We start from the raw sequence: 17,577 nt of genomic DNA on the forward strand, positions 1-17,577 counted from the left end.
AGGGTGGGGGCAGGGGAGGGAGGGCTCTGGGTAGCTCCTCTAGGGGCCCATTCCTCCAGGGGAAGCTCAGGCCCATCCCACCCTCTGGGCCTCTCAACTCTGGGTCCGTCTCCTTCGCCACCTTTCTGTGAGCCTCTCTGCCCCCAGGGGCTGAGGTTTCTCCAAAGCTCCTGTTTTCCAAGTCCCTTGCCACCCCAGGTCATCCCCACCCTAATGCAGCCTTCCATCCTATTGCCCACGGCATCAAAACGGGAGCTTCTGGAAACTCTCCCGCACAGCAGCTCGGGCGAAAGGTTAAAGCACGGGGTCTGGGGCAGGCAGCCCTGCGCTGGAATCTGGCCCAGGCAGCCTTGTAGCTGCACGACCTTCGGCAGGCAGGTCGCCTGGTTCTCCGGGCTTATTTCCACCATCGTATAAACGTTGGAAATGATAGCATCCCCCTCCTGCCCCTGCCATGAAGGCTGAACGAGGTGGCACAGGCGAGGCCGGGGGCGCTCCGGGGCTGGCTCCTCCCCTCGCTCCAGCGGGCCTCAGGCCTGCTGCTCAGTCCGCTGCGGCTCATAAAGGCCTGGTTGCTGGAGGTGTGCCGGGCCCTTTGGGGACAACGGTGGGCCAGACAGACTTTGCCTTTGAGAGGTGCGCCCTGCGGAGGAATGGACACTAGCTGTATGGGTCGTGCTGTCACGGGGGCTGCTGGGCGCAGAGGTGGAGGCGCAGGTACAGAGGCGGAGGGCTGACAACGTGCCGCCCCATCACTTCCTGTTGCACCGTCGCACCCTCCCCACCTCCTCCCTAAGCGCTTGTTTCCGCTGTCCCCTCGGGAACGGCGGTTCGTGGGCGACGGGCCCTCATTCACCGTGCATCCAGAACGCCGGTGGGAACACAGGACGGCCTGGTAAATACTTTGCGGGTTTTTTTTTTCTTTCTTTTTCTTTTGTTGGTTGGTGGGTGGTGGTGGTGAATGGTGGAGGAGGAGGTGGTGGGTGGTAGGGTGGTGGTGTCTAGTAAATATGTGTTGAATGAGCTATGAGAGGAAGCCTGGAGGTTGGAGTGCTGAAAAAGGAAGGCTAGGTAAGAGTTGAAAAGTTGAAGAGTGTTCTGGGTATTGTGCTGGCCAAAAATTCATTTAATTTTTTCCATAAAATAAAGGACGTATCTCCCTCCCTCCCTCCCTCCCTTCCTTCCTTCCTTCCTTCCTTCCTTCCTTCCTTCCTTCCTTCCTTCCTTCCTTCCTCTCTTTCTTTCTTATTTATGTATTTATTTTTAGAGAGGGGAAGGGAAGGAGAAAGACAGGGACAGATACATCAGTGTGTGGTTGCCTCTCACACACCCCCTACTGGGGACCTGGCCTGCAACCCAGCCATGTGCCCTGACTGGGAATTGAACCAGCACCCCCTTGATTCACAGGCCTGCACTCAATCCACTGAGCCGCACCAGCCAGGGCTCTGTCTTTATTTTTTTAAAAGATTTTATTTATTTTTATAGACAGAGGGGAAGGGAGGAAGAGAGGGAGAGAAACATCAATGTGTGGTTGCCTCTTGCGCGCCCCCTACTGGGGACCTGGCCCACAACCCAGGTGTGTGCCCTGACGGGGAATTGAACCGGTGACTTTGGTTCACAGGCCCACACTCAATCCACTGAGCTACACTAACCAGGGCTTTTTTTTTCATTTTCACCAATAACTTTACTGATTTAGATATTTTGAGTATGTTGGCTATCTCCTGTTATTGGCTTCTAGTGGTAGAGGCCAGGGGTGCTGCTAAACATCTTCCAATGCATGAGACAGCCCCACAGCAAAGAGTTATTTGGCCAGAATGTCAGTAGTACCAAGACACATTCAATCAGTCACGACTTCTCCATACACTGCACAGATCTTTTTTTGCGTTACAGTTGTGTCTTTACCTTTCTTGAAATAATAAAGCATAATATGCCGAAAATGTGTATTTTCTTCCGTTTTTAATATTAAAATGGCTGCACAAAAATTCACTAATTTTGATGTTTTAAAAAAGACCACACTGATATGACAGTTGCCACAATACAATCTAACAAAATTCTATCGAATGAAATTAAAGACAACCAAGCATTACTAGAGCCATCGTATGGGGGAAAAAACCCAAACGAACTTTTTGGCCAACCCTATGGATATAAAAAAAGATAAAAAGAAGCAAAAGGCTTGGGGCAGGGTGGGGTGGAGAGGCGGGACCAGTGGACAAGGAGGAAGGTGTGGAATATTTAGAGATGAGGCCGGAGAGTGATATCCAGAAATTGGGACGTGGTCTAGTAAGCAATGGGAACCACCAAAATTTAAGTAGGTGTGTGATTTGGTTAGATTTGTGTTTAAAAAGAAGGGAGGAATGGATGTAGAGAGAAGGGAGGAAGGCAGGAAGGTGGGTTGCCATTGCGTGGAGACCGGAATTAGAGAGAGTAAGAGTGAAAGAGGAGAGTTCATTTAGGAGGTTAGTGTCAGGCGTTCTGGCCAGAAATAATGGAGGCTCGGCGGAGAGGGAGGCTTTCTGAATAAAGAGATTTGAGTACGGTATGAATGGAGGGAGGAGTCAAGAGTGCCCTCTAGGTTTCTACTTATGTGATAGGGTGACCACAGACGTCCATCAAGAAGATAGTCCGCTTTGGGGGCGGAGCATGACGCCTTTCCACGTCCCGCCTATCGGTTGTAGGATGGCTTCGATTGGCTGTTTCGAGGAACGCGCCAAAAACTGACAAGGGCGGGCGGGAGGTGTATCCTTTCGTCATTTCCGTGATACTTCCGGTCCTCCCTTATTCCGGGCGCCCTAACTCCGGAAATCCGGGGCCGCCATTTTGACTTCCCGACCTTGGGCTTTGACGGGTATCCGTCTACCGTCCGTCCTGTGCGGTCATGTCTGCGCTGACGCCGCTGCTGCTGAGGGGCCTAACGGGCCCGGCCCGGCGGCTCCTGGTGCCGCGCGCCCAGGTCCATTCCAAGCCTCCGCGGGAGCCGCTCGGGACCATGGTGAGGAGCGGGCCGGCCCGCGAGCCCCGCGGCGGATTCGGGGCCGGCCCGGCCTGGGGCGCTGGACCTCGGCGGCTCCGAGAACGCCCTGCGCCTTGCTGCTCGCCGCGTAGCGGGGAGCTGCCGCGCTGGCCTGGGCGTGCCCGGAGGGCGCGGGGGACGGTGCCGGGGTCTCAGCCTGTCGGTCGGTTCACTGGGGCGCCTTAGCGAGCACTTCCTAGGAAACTATGGAGAGTGCCGTGGCGTTGTAGAAAGTAATGGGGTGGCACTTCGTCAGCGACGATAGTAATTGCTGCCGCGATGAATGATTAGGGTAGGGGGCAGCGAATACCCAGCAGGTCTTTGGAATTCCCAGAAGTAGGGGAGGATTTAATCCTTAAGGACAACTTTCCCGGCCTTGAATGCAAGTCGTCGGCATCCAGGCTAACCGGCCTGTAGCCAGGAGCAGAGCCGGGAGGTCGCTGCGACTGAGGACTGACACCCGCCGCGCGCCTGCGGAGCGCCAGGCACCGTGCTGACGCTGCCGGGCCGGTCTCATTCAGCCCTCCCGGTGGCCGGAGGGGAAAGGGCCCTTACTCCATGGGGCGGTACTGGAACTTAGGAGCAGTGTGTCGACTTGTCAAAAGTCGCACCCTTCAGTGGTAAAGAAGGGATTGGGACTCAAGTGGGACCCCCAAGTTTTGCTGTGACCTTCGCTACTACAGGGAATATGGAAATGACTGTAGGAAGCCTTTTATCCCTACAAGCCCCAAAGGTTCCATAGGAGTCCTGGAAAGGAAATGGGAAGGGAGGGGAGTTTTTTATTTTATTTATTTTTAGAGAGAAGGGAAGCGGGGGATAAAGAGGGAAACATCAATGCATGGTTGCCTCTTGTGTGCTCCCTATGGGGGACCTGGCCTGCAACCCATGGCCAGGACCATGTACCCTGACGGAATGGAACCGGTGACCTTTGGGTTCACAGGCCGTTGCCCAGTTCACTGAGACACACCAGCCAGGGCGGGGAAGGGTTTTTAAGGCAAGGAAGGGGAGGTGCATTTTTAGAATTATCAGTCCATGCAAGGTCCCTGGGTCCCCACAGACCAGACGTAAGCAGGTTTAAATCCTTGTTCCCATCTCTTCCCTTTATTAAACGATGGTGGATTTCCCTGTGGAGCCTAACCCTGGCGAGCTCCTGCTTCCTTATCCGACCCTTGACCTCGGCCCGGAGGGGGCCTCGGATCTGCTGTTTCTTCCCTCTGGAGCCTGAGTCTTCACTCAGTGAGGGGGGCTTTTGGCGGGGCTGCCTGGGAAGGCTGCTAAGACAGCCGGAAGCCTGGGGGATGCCTCACCCCGGGGCTTCCTTCTTTCCTGTGCTCTGTGTAGGATGTCGCCATCGGGCTCACCTCCTGCTTCCTGTGCATCCTCCTGCCGGCCGGCTGGGTCTTGTCTCACCTGGAGAGCTACAAGAAGGGGGAGTGAAGGGCTGTCCTCGCCCTCACCCTGGGACCTGACCACCCACGCCTGTCCTAATGGTGTCTGCTACATTCCCGGCTGGCCCCCTGGATCCCGTCCTTCAGTTACAGTGACCTCTTCCGCCATCGTGACCTCTTGATTTCTCCATCGGGACATCCTGGGACCACACATTTCAGTTTATAAGGCCCTGTTCGGTAGGACCCCCCTTGTAACAATAAAGTCTATTTAAATCTTGCCTCAGAAACTCACGGTGACTTTGCCCTGGGCTTCTGCCTCCACGCTTGAGCTGAGGTTGCTGGTGGGTGGGGGTGTGGAGAAGGGGGCCTGGCCGACCTCGGGGTCCCACTGGCCGCCTGCCGGTGGGCGGTCCCGTGTGCTCAGCCATTCTCCTCGCTGGCTGGGCGTGCCCCTTCCTCCGCATGCTGTCGTGTGCTGGGATGTTTTCTGGCTTCTTGGGAAGACGAAGCCTGCGGTCACTGGGCAGCCTTTCATGCTCACCTCTAGCACTGCTGGTCGTGCCAGGCTCAGGGCCATGTGTGTTTCTGTCTGTCCCCAGTTGGGGGCAGCCTTCCCGCTGGGCAGTGGGCTCCAGCCATCTCTCAGGTGCCGCTGCCTTTCACAGTTGGAGGGCGGGGCAGTTTAGTGTGTTGCTTTTTTTCTTTTAAGATTTAATTTATTTATTTTTAGAGAGGGAAGGGAGAGACAGAGACAGACAGACAATGTGTGGTTGCTGGGGGTCATGGCCTGAACCCAGGCATGTGCCCTGACTGGGAATCGAACCTGCAACACTTTGGTTCGCAGCCTGCAGCCCGCGCTCAATCCACTGAGCTATGCCAGCCAGGGCTCCAGTGTGTTGCTTTTTAATGTGACTCCAGGGTCCCTTTCCTTTCATCATTGTATCCATAAGTGCTTACGGCTTTCTCGTCCTCCCTGCTGCTTCTCTGTCCCTCCCCCTTCTCAGCTTGGGGGATTTGCTGTGCTTCTATCCCCAGGGACCTTCCTGGGGGGCTGGGGGGAGCCCCCTTAGCTGGGTGATGCGCCTCGCTGAGCGGAGTCCTGACTTCATGTCTGGGAGGAACTCTCAGGCCTGCCGCCCCCACCCCTGGAGGACAGCTTCAGCTCTCCTCTGCGTTCTCTGCTGGGGTGAGCTGGGTGACTTCTGAACAGACACCGGGCCAGTGTCCCCGGTGGGGCCAAGGCCGCCAGGACTCCAGGGTCCGGGATGGAGGGCAGAGCTGCCAGGTGAGAGCCGAAGGGCTCTAGGGTGTGGTTGGCTCGAGGCCCTGGGCATAGGAACACACATCTCCCCAAGGCCTCCTCTGCAGGGCTCTCGTTTCCTGACTCACGTTAACAGAAGCTCAAGGCGGACCCTGCTCTCCCTCCCTCTGTCTAGCCCTTCCTGGCCTTCTCGTGTGGTGTCGCGTGATGCCTGTGGGGCCCAGTGCCTGGATCTTATGTCAAGTTCAGCTGCTGCCCATGGCTGCTTCCCTGAGGGGTGGGGAGCTGGTCACCTGCCTCCCAAAAAGCTTGTTTGCTTCCACACAGGCCAGCCTTTGTGTGTCTGGGCCTGAAGGGACAGCGCTTAGAATGCTGGGAGGTATTCATAGGCTGGGGTGTTGGCCAGGGGAGGGGCAGCCCAGGTAGGATCCAAAGGGCCTACCCAGGCCAGGCAGGGGTGCTGCAGGCCAGGCAGGGGTGCTGCAGCCCAGGGGACGTACACTTGTCACCTGCAGGTACCCCCCTTATCTTTGGGGGGAGGGGCCTCCTGTCCATCACCTCCCAAACAACTGGGTCACCGCTATCCCTTGCCTCACTCTGGGAGGCTTTGCTTTTGACACATCTGGAGCAGAGTGCTCCAAGCTGCTTGGTCCTTGGTCAGCCCAGGTTGCCGTGGACACAGACTAGGCCATGAGGCAGCGATGCAGCAAGAACGTCACCCCCGGAGAGAAGAGCTGACTTAAGTTTCTGTAGTAATTCCACTGTCGTGCCAAGGGTTTTGATTTGGATGTCCCCCATTTTTCGTGCCTCTGGAACCCAAAGGGACAGTGGTCCCCCTTGTCCTAGGAGGCAGCAGCGTGCGTGGACATGGGCAGGGTCATACACTTGGGGGTGGAGAGAGTTTAGGATGCAAGTGACCTGTCAGATTTGAACCCTGTTCTTCCTTTGTTCTTAGGGTGGTGACTAGGCCTCAAATCTGGTCACCTTTCAGCGCCCCCCTCTCCCCTCTAACCGCATCGGGGGCCGGGGCTGTTCCCTGGGGAGGAAACAAGGCTCCCTGTACCCCCAAACACATCTTCTGTGCCCGAGGGCTTCCGTCCCACCCCAAGTCTGGGGCGCTGGCCGGCGGCCCTGGGGTGCAAGCTGGCCAAGGGAGAGACTGCAGCCGTGGCTGCCGCTGGGATGTCAAGAGCGGCGGACTGGGAGGCAGAGGTCTGGGTTCGAGGCCTGGTTTGACCACTTACTTTACGACCTTCCGCAAGTCATCCAGCTGCCCTGAGCCCCGGCTTTCACCGTTTTAGGTTAAGGTGGGCGGCCAGGAAAATAACGTCCTCCCCGCGATGTCCACGCCCTGACCCCTAGAATCTGAAGAGTTACCTTACCTGGCCCTGGGGACTCTGCAGACGTGATGAAAGTTAAGTGTGTTGAAGTGGCAGGTCACCGGGTGGGTCCAGTGCGGTCACACGAGTCCTTCCGGTGGACGGCAGACGAGGAAGGCGGATGAGGGTCGTCTGGGAGATGCCCCCCGAGGACTCTGCCCCCCGCCCGCCTGCCCACCCGCCTGCGCTGGCTTCGGAGATGGAGAAAGGCCGGGAGCCAAGGAACGCAGTGGCCTTTAGGGACCGGGCGCAGCCCTCAGTTTACAGCCCGGAAGAGCGTGGGGACCTCCATCCCTCCCGCAGCTGCAGGCAACGGAACTCGGCTGCCAGGGTGCGCGGCAGGAAGAAGGTTCTCCGGAGCCTCCGGAAAGGGGCGCCGCCAGCAGATACGTCGTGTTTGTCCCGCGTGACCCGCACCAGACCTCGGACCCCTGGAACTGTGAAGCCATACGCTCGTGTTCCCTTAAACCCCCGGGTCGGGGGTTGTTCACGGCAGCAATAAGGGAGCTGCTGCGTCGTCCGGGGCTTGGAGGCTCTCCCGGGAGAGTCTGGCACTCGCGGACTGGATCCTCCACAGACTTAGGATTCTTTTTTTAAGACTTTATTCATTTTTGGCAGCGGGGAGGAAGAAAGAGGGAGATTGCGAAGAGAAACGTCGATTGGTTGCCTCTCCCGCACCCCCAGTAGGGGATCGGGCCCGCAGCCCAGGCGCGTGCCCTGACCAGCAGGAATCAAAACCAGCGACCCTTCACTTGGCCGGACGATGCCCAGCCCACTGAGCCACACCAGCCAGGACCAGACTGAAGATGTTTCGGAATGCGAGGCATTTATGGGAGGACAGCAGTGCCCCGAGGAAGAGTGTGTGTGTGGGTCCAGGGTGGGGAGGTCTCTCCCTTTGCTGCCTCTGCCGCCCCTCTGCGTGCTTCCTGCCTCGGGGGCCGGGGCCCTTCCCACGAGCATCAGCGCGGCCAGCAGCCCTCGCGCACAGCCCCCCCACGCTCCGTCAGTCTGGCCTCTGCTTCTGGGGCTGCCGCCTCCGCACCCTCGTGGGTGCCTGCAGTGGCAGCTCCCGGGGTTCGTCTGGGGGGCAGGCGCTCCCGCTCTCCCACCCAGCAGCTGCCTGCCCCCTAAGTTGGCCTCAGGAAAGGATCGCCGAGCCCTCGTGTTTGGCTCACCTTTGAGGCTTTTTCCTGGCCTCCCCAGGGCCCGTGTCCTTGTCTCCTGGCCTCCACTGAGAGGTGGGAGAGGTTGGGTGGGCCTGGAAGCCATGTGCCCCCCCCCCAGGCCTCTGTGCCATCCTGTAAACCCTGCCTGTGAGGCCAAGGTTTTACGTCATGGGGTCTGGGTATGGGTGGGTATGGGGTCTTCTCTCCCTCCACCTGACAGAATCCTACAGATGTTGGATGTGGGGTCCAGACACGCTGCCCCCCAGCAGGGCCATGAGGAGGCATCTCTGCCACATCAGTGTATGGAAAATAAAGCTCTGGGCCGGCGCCTGTCCCCTTTGCCATGGTGTCCCACAGCAGCAGGATCCACACTGCCGGTGCAGCTGTTTCTTTACAGACCCGCCGGCCAGGGGCAGCGGCGCCTGGCCGTCTGTGGGCCGGGCGGCTTCTGGAGGCAGAGGCAAGTCCGGAGCTGTGCTGGCGGCTCCCGGCAGATGTGCAGCTGAGCTTTAGATGCTTCAGGGGAGGAGGGCAAGACTCTAAAATGGTAAAAAGTATCCCCACGGAATGAGGGTAAGAGAGTTATCAGCCACACGTCAATCAACATGGAAGAGTGTGTGCTCCCTTCCCTGCCATGAATGCCTGGTTGAAGTAAGGGGGTAGGGAGGGTGGAGTTGTCTTACAGCTATTTTCAAGATTTTGAAAAGCCCGATAGATATGTTTTTTGTCATCAACCATCTTGTTAACCCTTCACAGAATACCAATTCTATTCTACTGACCAAAGAGCTGATTGACAGTTACAGATTTCATTGTCAAAATCTGGAAAAGGAATGAACAGTTTGGTAGGCATAGGGTTCACATTGGGTGGACCCTTTGCTTTTCTGAGTTTGGAAGAAACCCCAAGACTCAGTGACCCAGTAAACAGTAATTTGCGGTGTCTCTGGGACACAGATGGGATGTTCGCAGTGTTGTGGCGGGGACATCACTGTGGGCTGCGCGGGGAGCCGGGCGCCGCTGCACCTGCTCCTGGGTGGGCCGAAGCTCAAGCACACGTTCGGTCTCATTCCTGTGCTGTCATGAGCTGAGGGGCCTGATGGTGGCCTGGGTGGCCCTCCCAAGCACTGAAAGGCCACTGCGCTGTCATGAAAAAGGCCCCGAACAGGGAAAAGCCGGGAGCCAGAGCTCCCGACTGTGAACCTGCTAGATCACAGGACCTCCAGCATTCAAGGCCTTGCCACTTCGCAACCATTTCATTTTTAGGTAATTCACAGGCAGCTTGAACAGATCACACAGAAAGGTCCCAGGTACGCGACGTGGTTTCCCCCACTGGTAACATCTTGCAGAACTGGAGTACCGCAGGTAGCAGGGTGCTCACACACAGCGGAGGTGCCGCATGTTTTCATCTCCTGAGATCCCATCTGTTTCCTTTTTACAATCACACCCACTCTCCTCTGGCCCCCACCTCCTCCGTAACCCCTGGCAGCCACTCATCTGTTTTGCATCTTTGTCAACTCCCCGTTTTTAAAAAGCCCTTGCTTTTCTCCACTGGAAGAACACGGGGTCCAAGAGTTAGGTCCTGAGACTTTGGCCTTGACACGAAGGCACCTGTTCTCCCTGCAGGAAGCAGGACACCAAAGCCTGCTCAGAACGCAGGCCTGTGGAGAGGGGCTGGTGGCGGGGCTCTCACGTTAGCATGATTCCCTGACAGCTCCGCCAGGCAGGCGCTCCTCACTTGCCGGCAGGACTGTTCCGTTGGGTGATTTTAATTTTACCCTCCTACTTATCTCCATCACACAATCTGCGTTTCGAACTTCAGAGAAGGGAAAACTGAACTGGCTCCTGGAGGCTCTTCTCAGCCCCGGGAGCTTGGAGAACCTGCGAAGATGGAGCCACGCAGGCGCGCAGGTGCAAGGTGGGTGGGTGGGGCAGCCGTCCCAGCATCGGGCTGCGTCGGCCGAGAGGACGTCCAGCCCCTCAGATGCCAACGCCCGAGGGGTTCCCGTTGCTAGAGGCGTTGCCAAGGAGGGGCCACGAGGAGGGGCTCTCTTCCGGGAGGAGGGCGACTGGTAACCCGGAAGCGGTCAGCAGTGCGGCGCTGTTTAAAGATGGCGGCGGAGGAACCTCAGCAGCAGAAGCAGGAGCCGCTGGGTAGCGACTCCGAAGGTACTACTCGGGGTGGGCTGTGCACCCCGGGCTACCGGGGGCGATGCCGGGACGCTGGTGCCCAAAGAGGCCGGAGGCGGAGCGGCCGGAAGCCGGAAACGAAGCGCACGGTCGGTCCCTTCCTCTTCCACCGCTGCCGCCGCCTCCCCTCCCCCTCACAATGGAAGGAGCTGCCGCCGCGACCCCCGGCCGGGCTGGCGGAGCGGGCCCGGGCCCGCGGCACTTCTCCCTCGCGCGCTCCCGGGGCGGGGCCTGAGTCGCCCCGCCCCCCTCTCAGCCCCCTCGGCGCCGGGCTCCCAGGTCCGCGGCCCGGCCTCCCGGGTCGTTGCAGCCAGGCCGAGGCCTGTGTCGGGGCTCCGTCGCCCGCCCGCCTCCCCCAGAGCAGCCCGCGTCCGCGCCCGGGAGGGCGTCGTGTTACAGCGGACTGCGGAGCACAAAGGACTGGGCGGCCGCTGGGGATGCTGCGGGCGTCCGGGGGAGTGAGCGGCCGCGGGTGTGTGCCCCTGAATACTGCAGCCTGCGTTTCCGGGGGAGCCCCTTTTTCTGCCCCTGCAACCCCGTTCCGCCTGCCTGTGCATTGTTTCTTCGACCCCTGAAGAGTTGGCCCTTTCAAAATGGTGCCACTCTCTCCATTTTCACCCACGAGTTGGGCCCTGGGGACTGAGTAGGTCCCTTGGGTGGGAGGACAACCCCATTGCAGGGCAGTGGAAGGGGTGGGTCGAGGCCCAGCTGAGGGTCTGGGATACTCAGGCCCCAAAATGTTGACCCTAAAAGTCATTTAGCACACACACGGGTTCCAGCCGCATACCCGAGGGACCGAGCACTGGGAGACCCAGGCTCCCAGAAGGGACTTGTTCAGGATCACAAAAGCTAAGGAAGAGCCAGGACCAGAATCCCTGGCCCCTGGCTCCTCGCCGGTGGTGCTCGGCTGGGTCCACAGGGCAGACCTGCCCAGCTCTCCGATGGGCACGTAACAGTATGCCTGTAACGTATCATCTCACGGTATTTCAATGGGGGAGGAAGAGGGTGGAATTAGCGCCTCTCTAAAGCTGAGGGAAGTTCTTGGCAGTGAGGTGGTAGAGGAGAGCTGTCGTGGAGAAGAGTTCAGCCCTTGGAATTAGGCACACCAGGGTTGGACCACAAGCCTTTACTAGTTGTGGCGCTGGGCAGATACCTCACCTGTCTGCACTGGTTTTATCTGTACAGTGGGCACCATTAGGAATACACAGGACAGCAATAGGAGACAGGGTGTGGCCAAGTGAAGTGCAGGCTCCTCCTCTTACTGTCCCCAGGAGACCCCGCCCAGCCCCAGAGCATCCCCAGGCTGCTGGGAGCGATGCTAGAAGGCCCGGGAGGGGGTGCTAGAGCTGGAGGAACAGAACACACCTTGGGGTGATCACATCTGCCCCCGAATTTTAAAGATGAGAAAAAGACTAAGACCTGAGAGGCCAAGGGCCGTGCCAAGGTTACACAGCTGGGTGGAGTGAAACGGGAGATGCGTGCTTTCAGATTCTAAGCCTGCACTCCGGGCCGCTTTTGTTCTGGGTCCAGCCACCCGGGGTGGAGCTAGCCAGGGCCCGCGGTAACCCTTGGCCTTCTCCCTCCTTCCAGGTGTTAACTGCCTTGCCTACGATGAGGCCATCATGGCTCAGCAGGACCGGATTCAGCAAGAGGTGAGGGGCTGTGGCCTGCCGCCCTGTTCCGGGGGTGCACAGGCTGGGCCCAGCGCGGCCTCGTTTTTCTCTACTTTGGAAGCCCTCTGCTCTCCAACCTGGGCTGGATGCTGGGTACTCTTATTGGGGAGCGGGGAGGGTCACTGTGCCACTGGGCAACCGGCCCAGCACCCTTCGTGTAGGTGCCCTGGCTGCTGGGTATGGGCCACTGTAGCCACCTGCCAGAGCGCCACGGGCTTCCCGCCCTCCGCAGATTGCTGTGCAGAACCCTCTGGTCTCGGAGCGGCTGGAGCTCTCAGTCCTGTACAAGGAATACGCTGAGGATGACAACATCTACCAACAGAAGATCAAGGTGGGAGCCTGGCCGAGGGGCGGGAGGAGCCCTGGGGGCGGGGGTGGGCCTGCTTCAGACCTTCTCCTCCCCAGCCTGGCCTCCGGGAGGGTGGGGGGTTGGGGGCTCCTCCGGTTGCTGGTTCTTAAGTGTGTGGACTCTGGACTCAAAGGCCCATAGCAGGCCCTTCAGTGCCTGAGCCGTGGGGTCCTGGTCTATGAAATTGGGATGAGAGCACGAGCCCGTGGTTGCTGAGGGTGGTTGTGTGAGGCTGCGAGGGAGGGGGCGTGGTGCAGGCTGCTGCCAAGGGAGGCGGGTCGTCTCGGTGCTCACGGTGGGGCCGAGTGGGCTGGGGCTGTGTGGGGGCACAGGCGAGGGGCAGGCGTGTGCCCCCCACAGCCTGCTTCCGGGGTCTTCGTGGAGGTGGAGAGGCAGGCGCAGTGGGGAAAGGGGCCTGCAACCTTTGCGCCGGGCCTGGGCCTTCATTTACGAACAGGTAAGTTCAACCACTCACTCCCCTGTGAGCTGGGAGGTTGACATGTGGCGGTACGTGGGTGTGAACAGTATCCATTGGCACCGCCTAGGAGTCCAGTAACTGTTACTTCTCCCTTCCCCCTAAAGATCAGAGGTGCTTAGAACCTTCCATCTGAAAGGAGGGGCCTTCGGGGCTACCCATGCCCGGAGCCAGGCAGGTCACGTGGGTGGTGGATGGCGGCCAGGTCGAGTGGTGAGAGGCAGCACCACAGCCCTGAAAAAGCCAGTGATAGCGAGTGGAAGCTCCTAGGGCCAGTGGGGGTGGCCATACCTGTCACTCCATTGTCGCCTGATCTGTTTTTCCAAGAAGCCAGAAATTATTCTGACACGAAGTCTCCAGACCCCTAACAGTTGGCAGCTGGTTCACATTTAACGTGCTGTGTGGGCCAAACAACACGGCTGCAGCCCAGCTCCAGCCGTGCTCAGCCTGTGGTCTGCTCTGAGCCCTTGCGCAGGAAGTCTGTGACCCACCCGAGGCATGTGGGGCGGGGAAGGCACTGGTTCGGGGGCCGACAGACCTGGGTTTGGGTCGGGACCTTGCCACTTCCAGCTGTGTGACCGGCACATGGAGCATCTCGGGGTGCAGAGGCCTCTGCTTCACAGGGCGAGCGTGAGGCCTGCCGGAGGTGGCAGTGGTCAGGCGCCGAGCTCGGTGGCTGGTTAGTGGAGTGGGGCCCCAGTTTCAGGCCTACCTGTCCCCCTTAGGTCGCCCTGGCAACATCGGCAGGGTGGGAGCCACAGGCTCCTGCTCATCAGGTCACTCGGCAGGTGTTCGGTGTCTGCGTGCTGTGTGTGCGGGAGACCGCCCCCCTCACTGTGCGTGGTGCCCGGACCCACCTGTGCTCCCGGGGCGGCGCCTGAGCCTGGAGGGCGGGGCCTGGAGAGAGTGAGTGACTCTGTGCAACGGACCCTCAGAGTGAAGATGAGATAATGGCCACCGGCCGCCAGCCCAGGGCCTGGCAAGGAGTAAGTGCTCGGGAGGAGCCTAGTAACTTCCGGAGCCGCAGTGATTTGGGCTTTTTGTGCGCCTCGTGAGCTGTCGGTGCAGCACGAGGAGGCCGTGCTGCGGGCCCGGCACCGTCCTGGGTGCGGCAGGTGGAGTGACGACTCGCACTGACGGACTCCTGCCCGCGTGACACTTCGCGGGAAGACAGGCAGTGAGCTCGGGTGACCGCAGTGTCTGCGCCGTGCAGGACAGTGAGGGGCCGGGGGAGGGGTGGAGGGCGCTCCGGGAAGGGCTCGCTGAGAGGGCCGCGTGTGTGTGATTGCACGGGCAGGCATGCGAGCAGGTGATTTGAGGACCAGAGTGGGGGCCGGTGCGGCTGGAGCAGAGGGGGAGGCGGGAATGGGAGATGTGGGGGCTGCAGCCAGAGGAAGGACTTGGGGGGCGGTGAGGGGTGTCATCAGGTTTTGGGGTTGCTCAGGGGGCTGGGGTGGGAGTGGGATGAGGGTGGGGGGAGGTGCGGAGGCCCGCCGTGCAGGCTTTGCTGTGAAGCCGGCAGGCAGCAGGGGTGACGCCGGGCCCAGGGCTCCAGGGCCAGAGGGTTGAGCAGTGGGAAGCACTTGGTACTGGCTGCGTTGAGGGTGGCACCGCAAGGCCCTGCGTTGGATTGGTGCGGTGTGAGGGGTGTCCACGGTGACCGTGAGGCTTTAGGCCGAAAGGCGGAGTTGCAGTGGGTTGGAGGGGAGGCTAGAGGAGCAGGCTGGGGTGAGATCAGGACCTGCCGTGCCAGGCCAGGCAGTTCGGAGGAGGTGTGCGTGGGGCTGGTCGGGTGTGCGAGTTGAAACGGGAGTTCAGGGCTGAGGCAGGGTGGGCAAGGAGTTACAGTCAGGGCTGTTGAAACCCCAAGACTGAGGACACCCGGAGAGCTGATCAGCAGAAACTGTCCCAGGCCTGAGCGGGGCCATGCCATTCCCCTGGCGGTCGCCGGGGACGGGTGTGTGTCGTGACCGTCTCCAGCGGGCGACACAGTGTGTCTTGAAGGGTGTTTGTTATGTGGTTTGGAGGTAGCCCTGACCTTCACAGGTTAGAGGAACGAGGAGCGGCAGTAAGGCACGAGGAGACGAGGATAGCACCCCAAGCCGTGGGAGTTGTGTGCAGGCGTCTTGGGGTGGGGCCTGAGGAGAACGGAGGAGGTGTGGAGGAGCCGTGGGGGAGCGGGGAGGGTGCCCAGGCCGGGGCGTGAGGCCTGTTGATCAGGCAGCACTGGCAGCCCGCTTGTGCGGGCTGGTCTGTGGAAGGAAGTCCGTGGAGTCTGGGGAGGGAGCGGGAGGAGCTCACACAGGTGGCACCTGTGAACCTGCAGGTGGAGTTGAGGAGGAGCCGAGGGGGCTGGTTCCCGTCTCAGCCTGGGGCCGTGTGCTGCCCACCCTGACCGGTGCGCTCTGGCCTGGCGCGGTGTGGAAGGCTCCACGCACAGGACACGCGGCGCTCACTGGTCAGGGACCGGCTTGCTTGCCCGTTTGTGTGAGCAGCCAGCTCTGCAGGCCCCGGCCGTGTTTTAGGTGTTGGAGACGGAGCGTGGTGTGGCCGGTGGCTCATGCAGCCGGTGTGAGCATAAGTCACGGTTTCCCGAGGCTTTTAAGCTCTGGGCAGTAGGTCGCTAAGTGACTCTTGTCACCAGGGGCAGCAGCCAAGGGTGGCAGGTAGCTGCTTGGAGCCCGGGTGCCGCTGCTGCGGTGTGACCTTTGTCGGGCAGCTCCTTGGCCTGCCTTGGTCCTGGCCAGACGTTGACGGGCAGGGGCGGGGCGGGGCTGCCTCTCTGCAGGACCTCCACAAAAAGTACTCCTACATCCGCAAGACCCGGCCCGACGGGAACTGCTTCTATCGAGCTTTTGGGTTCTCCCACTTGGAGGCGCTGCTGGATGACAGCAAGGAATTGCAGAGGTGAGTCGTGTGGGCCCGTGGGCGCTGAAGCGGGTGGGCGGCACAGCCCAAGGAGGGCCTGTGGAGGCCGACCCTGCTGGCCGAGGAGCCCATGCCTGCCCCCCCCACCCCCATCCTGCAGGTTCAAGGCCGTGTCTGCCAAGAGCAAAGAAGACCTGGTGTCCCAGGGCTTCACCGAGTTCACAATTGAAGATTTCCACAACACGGTGAGCCCAGCAGCCTCGCGGCCCACTCGGCCGGAGCCGGAGGGCGGGGGCCCCAGCCGTGGTGGGGGGTCGGCCTGACTTCCCCCTCATCTTGCCCTGTGTCCCCGCCGCTGGCAGTTCATGGACCTGATCGAGCAGGTGGAGAAGCAGACCTCAGTAGCCGACCTGCTGGCCTCCTTCAACGACCAGAGCACCTCTGACTACCTGGTGGTCTACCTGCGGCTGCTCACCTCCGGCTACCTGCAGCGGGAGAGCAAGTTCTTCGAGCACTTCATCGAGGGCGGGCGGACGGTCAAGGAGTTCTGCCAGCAGGTGCCGCCCCCCCCCCCCCACTTGTCAGATTCGGGGCCCTCCTCTCGCTCTCCTCTCGGGGGCAGGGGGGCGCCAGGGCTGGGGGGCCAGTGGGGCGTGGGGCGGGGCCCGAGACCCGCACCCTGACCCGCACCTGTGCCGCAGGAGGTGGAGCCCATGTGCAAGGAGAGCGACCACATCCACATCATCGCTCTGGCCCAGGCCCTGCGCGTCTCCATCCAGGTGGAGTACATGGACCGCGGCGAGGGCGGCGCCACCAACCCGCACGTCTTCCCCGAGGGCTCCGAGCCCAAGGTCTACCTTCTCTACCGGCCCGGACACTACGACATCCTGTACAAGTAGGGCCGGCCCCGCCGCCGCCGCCCTGCTGCCCTCCCCTCTGCCAGGCGCTAGACATGTACAGAGGTTTCTGTGTGGTTGTAAATGGTCATATCTCACGCCCCTCCCTGTCACACAACCTTCCGTGTTCTATTAAAGGGGAAGCTGGCGGTGAGCGCGTGTGCGTGTCCTGCTCTGCTGCTGCCTGCCTGGCTGCTCTGTGTCTGGCTGCGCCCCTCCCCCAGGTGGGTTCCCCAGCCTCCCTGCCGGCAGCCGTTTCCGGGGGCTAGGCCTCTTGGGGCGCCCCTCCCGGTTATTGGGATTTTGCTTCGGTTGTGCCTCCCTCCTTCTGGCTGGCCCCAGGGGCTTCCGTGGACACGTGGAAGTCCCTTGGAGACTCGCCCAGGGACCTGGGACCATCACGGCTTCGAGCTGCTCCCTCACGGGCTCCCTCCATCCTGCAGTCCGGCCAGGGCCCCAGACCCCAGCTGCCTGCTTTCCGCCAGGGGTCTGCTTGGTCGAGGACGACTGGGTGGGGGGGGGGGGGCAACAGGATGCGGGGGGCCTGGCTCAGCAGGTGGAGGGGCTGGGGCGCCTCCAGTGTGCCCCAGGTGACCCCACCCTGGTGGGGGAGGGGCGGCCTTCAGGCCCCTGCTCGGCTGAGTCCCTGGGTAGAGGCAGGACTTGCCGGGCTGCCACCCCGTCCACCCTCCCCCCATCCACCCCAGGCCCCGCGCCTGTGCCTGCTTTGCACCCCCTTCGCTTGGGCCACAGTGTCTGCATCGCCTGCCTTTCTGCCTTCACCTCCTTTCCTCCCCACCCCAGACTTGTGGGGGCTCGGCCCCCAGGCTGTGAGCTCCTTGGGGGCAGGCCCTCAATAAATGTGAAGTGCTGCTGCCCCCTCTGCCACTGTCTGCTCGCCAAGCGCGCTCAGCAGCGCCTCTGAACC

The 17,577-nt window shown here is 60.8% G+C and overlaps 2 protein-coding genes across 2 annotated transcripts; both read left to right on the plus strand.

Moving 5' to 3' along the window:
* Positions 1-2,795: 2,795 nt before the first annotated feature.
* On the plus strand, positions 2,796-4,677 carry LOC114500670 (cytochrome c oxidase subunit 8A, mitochondrial). The gene is made up of 2 exons (XM_028517418.2): positions 2,796-2,989; positions 4,352-4,677. Exons 1-2 carry the CDS (start codon positions 2,876-2,878, stop codon positions 4,445-4,447), a joined length of 210 nt encoding a protein of 69 aa, XP_028373219.1. The 5' UTR covers positions 2,796-2,875; the 3' UTR covers positions 4,448-4,677.
* A 4,325-nt stretch (positions 4,678-9,002) lies between these two features.
* OTUB1 (OTU deubiquitinase, ubiquitin aldehyde binding 1) lies at positions 9,003-17,528 on the plus strand. The gene is made up of 7 exons (XM_028517307.2): positions 9,003-10,367; positions 11,979-12,040; positions 12,294-12,392; positions 15,674-15,792; positions 15,914-15,998; positions 16,116-16,310; positions 16,455-17,528. The coding sequence occupies exons 1-7, from the start codon at positions 10,310-10,312 to the stop codon at positions 16,650-16,652; spliced, it is 816 nt and encodes a 271-aa protein (XP_028373108.1). The 5' UTR covers positions 9,003-10,309; the 3' UTR covers positions 16,653-17,528.
* Positions 17,529-17,577: the final 49 nt, after the last annotated feature.

Source organism: Phyllostomus discolor, chromosome 6 (assembly GCF_004126475.2).
Source record: "Phyllostomus discolor isolate MPI-MPIP mPhyDis1 chromosome 6, mPhyDis1.pri.v3, whole genome shotgun sequence".
Classification (NCBI taxonomy): domain Eukaryota; kingdom Metazoa; phylum Chordata; class Mammalia; order Chiroptera; family Phyllostomidae; genus Phyllostomus; species Phyllostomus discolor.

Bases quoted from the DNA above. Each gene is read 5' to 3' on its own strand.
- LOC114500670 (XM_028517418.2), top strand. From the start codon at position 2,876: ATGTCTGCGCTGACGCCGCTGCTGCTGAGGGGCCTAACGGGCCCGGCC. The intron at 2,990-4,351 runs GTGAGGAGCGGG...TGCTCTGTGTAG, and splicing joins GGGAGCCGCTCGGGACCATG to GATGTCGCCATCGGGCTCAC.
- OTUB1 (XM_028517307.2), top strand. From the start codon at position 10,310: ATGGCGGCGGAGGAACCTCAGCAGCAGAAGCAGGAGCCGCTGGGTAGC. The intron at 12,393-15,673 runs GTGGGAGCCTGG...GCCTCTCTGCAG, and splicing joins TCTACCAACAGAAGATCAAG to GACCTCCACAAAAAGTACTC. The intron at 15,793-15,913 runs GTGAGTCGTGTG...CCCATCCTGCAG, and splicing joins GACAGCAAGGAATTGCAGAG to GTTCAAGGCCGTGTCTGCCA.